Source organism: Egretta garzetta, unplaced genomic scaffold (assembly GCF_000687185.1).
Source record: "Egretta garzetta isolate BGI_Z169 unplaced genomic scaffold, ASM68718v1 scaffold46, whole genome shotgun sequence".
Lineage (NCBI taxonomy): Eukaryota > Metazoa > Chordata > Aves > Pelecaniformes > Ardeidae > Egretta > Egretta garzetta.
The window spans coordinates 6,654,937-6,666,686 of record NW_009260268.1 but is presented as its reverse complement, the minus strand read 5'-3'; the positions used below and the strand labels follow the sequence as shown (position 1 = coordinate 6,666,686).

At 43.8% G+C, this 11,750-nt stretch overlaps 2 protein-coding genes across 2 annotated transcripts in view; one reads left to right on the top strand and one right to left on the bottom strand.

The window, feature by feature from the left end:
• The window catches only part of LOC104129442 (general transcription factor IIE subunit 1), a 3,675-nt gene extending 338 nt beyond the window's left edge, over positions 1 to 3,337 (bottom strand). Inside the window, 4 exon segments of the mRNA XM_035897749.1 lie at positions 1 to 181; positions 580 to 806; positions 1,357 to 1,558; positions 2,890 to 3,337. The exon segment at positions 1 to 181 is cut by the window's left edge and continues 54 nt beyond it. Of these exon segments, the coding sequence (XP_035753642.1) occupies positions 1 to 181; positions 580 to 806; positions 1,357 to 1,558; positions 2,890 to 3,337 (1,058 nt within the window).
• PCM1 (pericentriolar material 1) overlaps positions 1 to 3,602 on the top strand; it is a 46,333-nt gene extending 42,731 nt beyond the window's left edge. Inside the window, exons 41-42 of the transcript XR_004842458.1 lie at positions 2,288 to 2,431; positions 3,341 to 3,602. The gene's annotated coding sequence lies outside the window, so the exon portion shown is untranslated. The remainder of the gene's footprint in view (positions 1 to 2,287; positions 2,432 to 3,340) is intronic.
• Positions 3,603 to 11,750: the final 8,148 nt, after the last annotated feature.

The window sequence follows — 11,750 nt, the reverse complement described above, 5'->3', positions numbered from 1 at the left end:
TTGGTGTCATCTTCAGACTCACTAGTATCACTGCCTGATTCAGGTAGCTTGCTTTTGACAACAGGATCCTGGTCTGTGCTAGACGATGACTTGGATTCATGGATCAGAAGAGTCTTGATGATTTCATTATCAGTGACTGTTTCTTTAACACTTTCTTCAGTTTCTTCAGAAGCATTTACTCCTAATACACAATACTAAGTGTTAGAGGTATCAATAGCTTACAATTATCACAGGCATCCTACATAAATTATTTTTTTCTGCTCTGGATCTTTTTTACCCACACTTTAGAATTCTTTTGGAAGTGCAGGCACTTCCAGGAGCTTTCCACTTTAAAGATTAGCACTAATGTTACTGCACAGTTAGAGCCAAAAATTTCAGGACCCTGTACCTGACCTCTGGCTTTAGGAATACTACCTAAGTCAGTCTGAAGACTAGTTTTTAGAAACTAAGGTCTAATAGCCCCTGGTGCAGAATTGGAGCATTACTCTCTCTTCTAAACCAAGCTCACGACATTTTCAATAGGAAAGCTGTATTTCAGTGTAATAAGGCTGCTGAATTTAAGTATTTGCCAATGCTTACCAACACTGTTGTCAGTGGCTGTTGTTGCTCCTTCCACGGTGCTCTGTGACATCCAGACAGGTTGCTCTTTAGTTGCTTTTTCTCTTGTTTTCTTCTTGGGCTCAGAGTCATCGACATCAATAACTAAGTTTTGGGTGTACATATTGCCAAAAGAGGAACTTCTGCTGGCCCATCTTTCAGGTCGGCTGTGGGATTCCAGCACACTTGAACCCACCTTCTGGTCAAAGCTGAGTGAAATGTCACCCATTTTGGACATGTTAAATTCAGGCAAGACACCCCACCCCCCTCACCAAGTTCCCATTCAGAGAGACATAAAAAGCATGTTTTGTCAGCAGACAAAACAAGTTAAAATAAGTGCTCTGCGTTAAAACAGTTTGCATTCCCCAATACCTCAGCTCAGAGGCAAGCGATTCTGAACCACTGATTTTTATGTGGTCTCTTCAGTAGCGCATCTCTGGATGAAGCACACTGACAGAGAAACATTACTTTCTCACATAAAGGGCTATGAACGTTAGCTGGAGGAGAAGTCTGGAGAGTCATTTACTTTTTTAAAATAAAGGTAGCAAAATAAAACCATAAATGCATAAGAATAATTTAGCATGCCTGAGATATGACAGGTTTCTTCATTAAGCAGCCGACAGTACTGAACAAAGCCGAATGGGATAGAAAGTAGGCTGCAAGTCCAGTATTTCAAGGATTTTACAACTGGGAGGTTGTTGTGCGGGGGGTGGGGGGGTGGGGGTTGCACTAACAGAAGTTCTAGGGTTATGTTTATACCTTTCTGATAATTCTGGTATTTCTGTTGGCTGAGGCTCCAGCAATTCATATGGCAGAACAATATCTTCAGTCTCACGCAGCAGCAAAAAGATAGGTTCAATCTGCTCATTGAATTTTGCTAGCAAGGTTCGAGCGTCGCGCTTAGGAAGTGCTGAGGCATCTTCCTCTACTTCAGTGTTGCAGAAAGTGCAGCGGAAAGTCTCTGCAACATTATCCAAATTGGAAATTCTCACGTTCGTAGGAGGCAAAAGATCAGCAGTACCTTGTTACAAAAGCCACAGCCTGGGCAGTTATGACTAGTAATCCGTTTGTTCACATTAACTAGGAGAACTCTAGTTATTAAAGCAAGCCAGGTTTGGGTTGGTTTGTTGGGTTTTTTTGAGGAGGACTGATTCACACACTTTGTATGCAAGATTGAAATGTCTATATTGGAAAAAGTTCAGTTGGCTAGACATGGAGTATTATCAGATAGTAATCTCTTTCTTAGTTCATAACGTAAGGAAAAAAGACATGTGCAAGCTTAAATACCATCTGGCTTTAGTTGTTCAGAGTTCTAAAGTTCAAAAAGACTCATTTAGAGCCAGAACATATGCTAAAAACCCTATATTTAGGTTTTAAGCAACAAAAAAAATTAAAGCATATTCTATCAAAATATATCACCAGCCTCAATGTTTGTACATCAATAACTTGACCAAGTCCCTCCATTTAGAACAAAGGGGTGACTTTTGTCAACTGACAGGACGCTAACTTCACCTTCGACATTTAAAGTTAGTCACAGAGTAAAGTTCATTATCCCTGGCCCTGGCATCCTTTGTGGATACCATGACCCAGATGTTAACACAGCAGCTCTGCTTAGAGTAATGTGTTGCAACGTGATGCCATTTTAACTCGTTTTGAATGAGTACTCTCTATTGAGTTATTTTTATTTTAGAGAAGAGAAACCCACAAGCTCTGATGCCGCTTCTGCTATGGATGTGTCGTGTTGCCCCATGAGGAGCCTGAACTTCCCTGTTTCCAGCATGGGAGTGACAGAACACCTCCTCTCTTGCTCCCGAGCTGCAATACCCTTGTTACAGTAGGTGGCTGCAAACAGCTTTATCCATCTTGACCAACTCTTCTGTCAGAAGAGCTGAACACACAAATGGATTAACTAACAAATTCAATACGGAGTAAAAGTAGTACTGTATTCTAATTTCCATATGAGGAAGTGGGACTTGCAAGACTTGGGTGAGTAATCTTAAACCAGGCTAAGCATCTGGTTTCTAGCAAAACCAAGGCCTGAATCCAATTCCCAACCCCAACTCTTATATTCAAGAGTACTCTTCCTCTTGCTGGGCCTGTTCTACAGAGACAGCTTTTTCTCTTACCCTCACACACCGCCCAGCTTCTCCTGTCCCGGGCCCTTGTCCACCAGCAAACAAGAAGTGCATCCTAACAAACGTGCTTTTATCGCAGAGTCTGCACAGGAGCCAATTTTGTGCTATCAGAGTTGTTCTTTAAGATAAGAGCAAATAAGCAATATAAGCAACATACCTGTAAATACATCAAAGAGCTGATTGACTTCCAGGTCTGTATAAGTGCTGGAGCAAGATGGACATTTAAAAGAGGACCTGGTAGTCGAATCCCGCTCATCTGCTTCTATTTTCCGGCGTACATGATCCAGTTTGTATTTTATCACATCCACCAGCACCTTGTAATTGATGTAATAGTAATTGTGCCTGGTGCTCTTCCCGTTAGGCCCTGTTTCAACTCGCATACGTAGCTTCACAAACTTGTCTGCCTTGAGCGTGTTGAGGACGGTACGCAGTTGCTTACGTTCATACTTGAGCAACTGTAATAAGTCATCCTCTTTCACGCAGGGGTAGCGGATCAGTATATCAAGGGCCAGGGAGTACTCCACTCCATAGAAACCACGTGCTATATATTTGGCCAGGCGCTTTAGGGCTGCTGGGACCTCTGTGATAACGTTTTGCTCTTCCATCAGGAGCTGAAGCGCTCTCAGAAGGGGAAGTGCTGTACAACAAACAGGAGGGAGGTGAGCTGCTGTGAGCCGTTCGTAGAGCTCAGAGGCAGGTATCTGCAAGAGTCTTCACTGAATGGATTGATGTAAAATCCTTAACCTGCACCCAGGGAAGGTATCGATAGATATCAAAAGATTACTTAATCTTCAGGTATGATGATTACACCTGAAATATCCATGTCCTCTAGTGTAAAAACCCACAGAAGATATCTAGGAAGGCGGGTTACAGAGAGTTCATAATAATCCTCTTTACAGAAGACAGCACTGCTAACTTGCATGTCTAGGTCTGCCTGAAGTATCTGTTTTCGTTCACAGCCAGCCCGGTAAGATCTGAAGCAAACACTATGTGCCTTCAAAAGTAAAGCTTGGGACACAAGCTGGGCAAGAAATCTTTAGCTTAATTCATAACAATACCTGAAATAGATGAGACTATATCTCCCTTTGTAGCTAAGCCACAAAAGGCACTTGGGGTGTTTTAGCTTGCTCTTTGTGCTTTATCTGCTGGCTGCTCTGGTCAAACAAAGGCCTAGCAAAGCTGGGGCATAGCATGCTTGATCTTGTCTGGTACTGTCCTCACTCAGCACAGGATGTTCAGTGCCTGCTTGTTCCACCACACTAAATCATCAGGGAACATTTGTAGCAGAACATTTTCCTCCTCAGTATTCTTCTCCCCTGAAGAAATAGGGCTTCTGGCAATAACCAATTCCTAATCCCATTAACTAGAATGTAACTAATTTTCATCAGTCCAACTTTCCTAACTTTCTTATTTGTAGGAGTAGAGGGAGAAGAAAAAAAAAAAAGAAAAAGATGTATGCTTCAATAAAGGCCATATCCCAATTCCTTTGAGGCATGTTAAAATCCTACAGTAAAATTTGGTACTGCAGCCTCTAGCCAGATTGCTTTGGAATGGGCGGCCAAATCGTGCTGGTGTAGCCACTGGATCAGAAGGTGGGCGGGCATTGGGGTGGCATGCTGGGACATGGTACATTGCCAGCACTGGCATCCGCTGCTGAGGGGCACCTTGCTCAAGCCCAGGTAATTGCTTATTGCTACATTGAGCTTCCAGGTGACCTTCATCAGAAATCCTAGTTAAACAAACACCACCTATTTGCAGTAGCCTATTTGCAGTTGAGCCATAATTAAATCTGCATCTCACAGGGAAAGCACTACCTTTTGGTTAACCTAAACCAAATGTAAACCTGCTGGTCTGAGGCTAGAAACCCCAAAGGTAAATAGCACCACGCTGACCTAAATTTCCCACAGGAAGAGTGGGGGGAACACTGGCATAGGCTGCCCAGGGAGGAGGTCAAGTCTCTGTAATTCAACTGGACAAAAGCCTGAGCGGCCTGACCTCGCTTTGAGATTAGTTGTGCCATGAGCAAGGGTTGGACCAGGCGGCCTCCAGAGGTCTGTCCAACCTAAATTCTTCTGTTCCGTTCCAAGAGTTAAATTCAACCGTAATAACAAGAGCAGCTCTGGGAATGTCAGTCAGTTCCTTGACAGTCCTCCTCAGACTGTAAGAGGAGCGTTTCTATGTTTTTTCACAAAAGCCTTGAGGAAGAAGCAATCTTTTATTACTATTATTATTATAGGTTTACTCTCACTTCTCCTTTGCTCTCATCCTCAAAAGAAGCTTAACTAAACAGTGCTCCTGACAGTCATGTGTTAGCAGGGCAGCATAGCTCATTGCATGACTAGGCTGACAATATTCCCTTCCCCAGGCGGGAAAGCACAGGACCTTAAGCTGGTGTTCCACAAAGTCTCTCAGAAGCTAAATCCTGTTCTTGCTGCCAGTCAAGCCCTAGCAAGGGTACAACGCGCTGTCCGTGTATGTGCATGCCCCTGTGTCTGTGGTGGGACACGGGCATACTCTAGTCAAGAGGCAGGAACTCCATCTGCTAAAAAGAGATTAGAAGTTTAATACAATCTTTTTGACTGCAATCCCATCTCCACCTCTTTCCTCGAGGGAAGAGCTGCCTCAAGTTGCCAATACGTTTTCTGCCAGATGAAACCCTACGCAGACCTACTGGATAACAAGTTAGTGAGCAGGGCAGCTACCCTTGAGGCACTCGACCCTGTCCATGCCCCAGCTGCGCTCAGCAGGCAGTTTTCCTTTCCTCATCCGCAGCAAGAGTTCTTTGCTCTTAGAGCTGAGTAGGCTTTCCTTTGAAGTCAGGATAAGGGTATGCAGAGGAGATGATCTATATATCGCAAACAGCCGAGAAGCTTCAGACAGCAGAGGAGCCACCAGCATGCAGAAGGGCTTAGATTTACTGCTCTTCACCTAGGGCTACAGGCTGGATTCCCACATTTACTCTCCAATGTTTAAACCCCGGGGGCACTTGAGCACAAAGCACAAGATTTCTGGAGCACAGACAAACAGCAGACTTCTTCCACAGAAAAATACACTAACATGCTAAAGACTCATCTTCCTCTTTCTGGCCTCATAAATTTGGAATTTGTTTCTGCGCAGTGGCTTACACACAGCAGGAAGGAAAGGACAGACAGTATCTCCTGCCAGCCCCAGAGATCAGGAGCATGGCTTTGAGTCTGGGACTCTAGAGAGCACAGAGCATCGTCCTTCTACCCTGTGGGCATGTCACCCACAGAACAGAGGCACCGTAGCCTCCAGGACAGGCCCAAAGGAAAGCAGCCATCGCCTGTCTCTGTAACCCAGTCCAGCCCTGCTAGGGAGGCCTAAGTGCAGCCCCAGCATCCCTATGGGATATGGTACCTGTCGCATGCATTACACTGGGCCAGCATCTCAGAAAGGGCTGAGGTGCCCTCTGTGTGGATTAGTTTTATATGAATGCCAGTTGAATTGTGGCACTATTAAAAAAAAAACCAACCAAAAAAACCAAACCACCAACCCACTTCTGCATCTAGTCCTTGGCTAATGGGGGCAGAACTCTGACACTTAAAGGACTTGGATTAGGAGCACGTCTCATGACTGTTTTTTCTTACCCTAAGTCAAATACAGAATGTAGAAATTTCAAAGGGAGTGTGATAAGTCGGTAACGTCATTAAGGAAGAAGTAGGACCTGCACTGTAAGCTTGAGGTTTGCTGACCTATCAATTCTCCGGATGACTCCTTATCCCAGACTTAATTGCGTACTTGCATCTCTAAAGCAAGCAGTACTCTGAAGTGCTAGGAAGTTGGGACTGCACTGAAGTGCTTCCGAGCGCCTTGATGTTAAAAGCTCTTCAGGTCCAGAGCCTTACAACCATGTAAACTACTCGGAGAAAGAAAAAAAAAACCCACACCAAACCAAGCCCCCACAACCAAAAACTACCCACAAAAAACCCCACCACACCCACACAACAGAACACCACACACATAGTGTAAATATAATGAATATATACTGGGAGAAGACTGAAAAGCTTTTTTCAACAACAAATCTGTAAAACCCACCATCCATTTAGATATGCAAACCCTTGATTCAGTGTAAAAGGAAACGGCTTTCTTTTACAAAAATGGCTGCATCTGCCATTCATGGAACATTCACAGAAAATAAAAACCCCTTGAGAAATGTGTTCCTTTAAGTTACAAAAGAACCAAAACTGTATGTATTTTATAGTAAAAACCACACAACATTAAAATGGGGGTGGGGTGTGCTTTTTCTACAGTGCTTTGGTGTATTTGAGGTTGTATTTCTCCAGTCCATTTTGAAAAACCTCTCCATCTTATAATCGTCAAATCTAATGTCTCGCAGTTCAGGAAAATGTTGATTTTTCAAAGCTGCTATGCAGCTTTCAGTTCCCAGGCAGCAGTTCTCCTTTATGAGGAGCCTGAGACCACTCTTATCGAAGAAAGGAGGAGAAAGAGGAGCAGCTCCCTGCAGAGAGAGGAGGGCTTTAAACAGGAATCTGCTCTGCAGCTAAGCTACAGTCTGCCTTTAAGGAGACAGGTATTTTGCTACTCGTGTAGGTTGGTTTTGTTTTGGTTTTCTTTCTTTTTTTTTTTCTCCAGCTGATAGCATGTATGGACAAGATACGTTACAAGTCACAGTCTAGCTTCTACCTTTAGCTGCTTTTAAAGTACTTATTTTTATGAAGGTGGGAGCTACCTTCTTATTACATCAATTATTTTTAAGATTATATAGTAACTTAGAAGCCCGAGAGGCCTTTCTGCTTAGAGTTAATATAATACAGAGTTATTATAATATATATAGTTATTATAATATAATCTTCATCAAGGAGAGCTGAATGCAATGCTAATGTTTTCCCCATAAGCAGGAACTACCTTTAGGATCCTCTTTCTGCTTTGGGAAACCAACACAGTGTTGCTTGTTGTGTTGGCAGGCAACTCTGAAAAGCAGAATTTCAAGTTAACAGGCAGCACATAGAGCAAGTTCTGCAAGGTTTCTCTGAAGCCAGTTGCTTAATTAACATTTTACTTGAGCTGCCTGAGAAGGCAAACTACCCATCTCATGCTTTAAAGGACACTAAATCAGAAAGATTTATTGAAGCACTCTTTTGCCAGACTTCATATAATTGTATCATTTGTGTATAAATTAAAAACCTTATCATTACCTCTCTTGTACAGGCAGAGAACTTCAGGCTGATATTGTAGAAGAACAATTCCTTTCCTAAGAGCTCCACATAGCTGCAGAAGGCTTAAGTATTTCCCAGCTTTTTCCTAGACCTATCTGTGATAAGCCCTAATTATCACCCAGGTGGAGCAAGAGAATCCCCAAATCACATTTCACTAGCAATTGAATGAATTCAGCCTTATATATATTGCGTCATGATAAAAGTTATAAATCTCATTGCTCAATGAAGTCCACCTACAACAGGCAAGGACTGAAAATGTGACTGCAGTTGTTGATTAGTGTTTCTATTAGCATGACTTTAGAAGACTAAAAGCAACATAATAATTAACTCTTTTTGTTGTTGTGAGACAAATATTTAGTGGAGGTAATTTACATAATTTGTGTTTAAAAACTTTCATAACCAAATAAACCTGGAAACTTGAGTATCTTGCAAAGAAAAAAAGCTGGAATTAACATGCTTACTAGTTTTTGCGTTTTAACTTATTAATCCTTTTAGGTGGCTTATGTCTTCACAAGGAAACAAAAAGCAATTTTTCACTGTATTTCTCTAGAAGATAAAGTTATGAATACTGTTCTTTCCTTTCATGGGTTAGACATCTGTGTTTAAAAACAGGTTGCCAGACACTCTACAGTCCAGGATTAAAATGCTGAATTCGATTAGGATTGCAATCTTATTCCATCTTGATCCCATGTGTCTGTCTTATTTTTTATACGTGTAGATGCACAGTGGAGGCTGGTGTTTTGCAGTGATGTGCTTTAGGTCTTCTTGGTACGTGTTGCAGCATGTATCGTGCTTTCGTTACTGCTGCCTGTTGCTGGAACCCTGACTTTCCAACTTACCTGGCACATGGGCCCATGGAGAACCCCAAAGGCGCAGGAGCTTGCCTGCATAGGAGAGGGTGTGGGACTGCCATCTGTAAATGTCACTGCAGAAGGTAATGCCTCTGAGAAATATTCAATACCAGAAAAGAAACCTCATTTTTAGTAGCCGTAGCAAGAATTTAGATTTTAAAATACCTCAAAGGTTTGAGACTGCAGTTTAAGAAACTGCAGGAACAGGTGACTATAAAAAAATCCCTGAGATGAGCTCTGCTCTTGCTTGTGATTTAAAGTAGCAGGGATTAGTTTCATGCCTTATGCTGGGAAAAACCCTGCTACTACTCTTTTTTTTGTTCCACTGAAGAAGAAACCATTTGGCAGATACCCATGGCTGAAAAGTATAATCGGCATAAACCTTCAACTGCAAATTTAAAACATTATTACACAGGTAAAATTAAGCAGGTGCACCTCATTCCATATAGTGGTTCTTGAGCATGCTCCTTTGCTGTCATGTTACACTAGAAAATGCAAAAGAGCAAGACTACTTGTTGGTACCTGCTGGGTTTAGTCTGTGGGAAATGTTTACAATGAACAATACCCGTGGGTTTCCTCGCCGACTGTTTTGCACAGGGAAGGCGTCATGTAACCTCAGCCTGCATGTGGAGGTGTGGAACCAGATCATAAGAAAAAACGAGATGATTTTCTAAATTAAGGAGAGCGATGGTCTGGCTGGTATCACTGCTTTCAGAAACAGGAAATCACAAGGACCTGTGCAAGCTGCGGCTGACAACACCAGGGTTGCTTGGTAAAGACAGTTAACCTCCACGTAGCAGAGGTAAATCTCCATGTAGCAAAGGTACCTCTCAGCCTGCTTGGCAGCTGGGAGGCAATTCTGTACGGGCCCATGCTGTGCTGGCTTTGTCCTCCATGCTCAGAGCAGGAGCAAAAATGGAAAGCCAAAAAAAAAAAAGAAAAAGTGTGGTTTGAGCAGGTATTTCTGACTGCGGGTAGCCCTGGCACCGAGGGCGTGGGAAGCAGGATTGATGTTGCGATGTTGTGTAACAGAGACGTTATTGAAAGCAGCAGCTTGGGATGGGGATAGGCAAAGTCACCTGGCTTCGTTTCAAACCCATTTGGGTGGCTGGGACGTTTATCTCGAACAGTGTGGGCATGCACCGCGCTCGCAGGCTACTTGGTGAAAAGGAGGCAGCTAATGGGCTGAGCAGTCTCAGGTGGGAGAAATAAATACAGAGGCTGATCAAAGGTTGAAGGAGAAGATCAGTGGGTGGCTGCTTTGGCAGGCAGAGGTATGATCGAGATCCCCACAGAGCAAATGCTGTATGTTTTACCTGGTGGCAGAGCAGAGGCTGCTGTAGATGGCCTGGTGGCAGGTTGTGATGTGCACCTTGGGCGAATGGGAGCTGTTGTGTGTTTGTTGTCCTCTCCAGGCCCAAGAGCTGCTGTTCTGCTATTCCCTGGACAGGCACGGGGAAGCTATGTTCTGCTGTATCTTATATTCTGCACACCAACTGATACCCGGCCCTCAGTTTAAAAAATAAAATCTCTGGCTGGCTTGTACATTCAAGCACGGTAAAACAAGGAAACACCAGGACCACAGTAAGTGCCTGTATGTAACCTGCTCCCCTGTACTCTCCTGCAAGGGCTCTTAATCGCACGGTCCCATCTCTCCTCTTTTTCCCCATGCTGGCCCTTTCACAAAGTCTCTGTCTCGGCCAGCACGCGGGGTGTTAATGTTCAGCACTCAGCGTGTGGCCCTGAGCCCTGCTTGTTTTGTGAACCCTCAAACCTTGCATTGAGGCCATTTGGTCTCTTACCGGTTTTCCTGTGGTGCTCTCCCCATATCACTTAATTACATGATCTTTGAAGGCATGGTGGTATTGAATTAAATCAGCTTTGTTTGAGGGCTGTAGACCTCTTTTCGGATTAGTTTATGTTGTAATCTTCCTGATACCTAGAAAGACAGAGGATATTGTGCCTGTGTTACATAGGGAGCTCTGAGGTACAGAATTTGAAACCAAGATTGCCGGATAATTTTGAGATGTAAAAAAATAGGATACGTTTTACAGTACCTTATGTGATCGCAGCACAGCTCCCTCTGTCTTGATGGCAGTTGTGATTAGTGCTTCCAAAACACGATCATTGGTATCACAGGTGGGGTACTGGCCAAACCCCACACCTGCTGGGTTGCCTGTGCAGCACCTGGCAGGCAGGGGGAGGGAATCGCGTTGTCCCGGTAGGCGCTTAGACCTGCCCGGTCTGTGACACCATCCCGGCTCTTGCGAGGCATTGCCTTATTTACCGTCTTAAAAGCTGGAACAAAGCAGAAGCCTTTCTCCTTTATTATGCCATCCTCATTCATCGTGAGAACGCAGCCTATACTGTGCAGTGAGTGAAACAAGGGATCTCTGTAAAAGGAATTTTGGAATCGTACAGAGAGACTGTATCCCATCCAAAAAAAGAAGGGGAATGAGTGGCTGCTAAGCTTGTTGGCTTCTGGACACTTCACAGTCTTAGTATACTTTCATGTAACCTATCTTTTAAATCTAAAGAATGGTTGCTTGGGATAATACGTATTTGTAATGTCAGTGTTTTGTTCTTACAGGATCAGTTTAGGTCTACTATCTCAGCATAATCTGAAAAACATGTAACAGCACTTACTGTTACACATGGGCTGCTGCGGGTGAGGAGGCACATTTTGGTTGCCGTTTCAGGTGACAGCAAACGAATGCTTAACTTAGGGAGCAATGGGGTCACTAGAGGAGTATACTGCAGTTGCTAGATCTTCACAGCCTGCCGCCCTTGGCTGTCTTCCTATTCTCTCTTTCCTCTGACATCTCCCGATGCTCTGGCTCCCGCTCCTCTCTCCCTTTTTTCGCTCTTTCCCCCTCTCCATCCCAGCCACTTCTACTGCTCCCTCCCACCTGGTTCGTGCCAGAGGCGCAGCTCCCGCAGCTGGACGTGGCTATCTTAACAGAACTGTT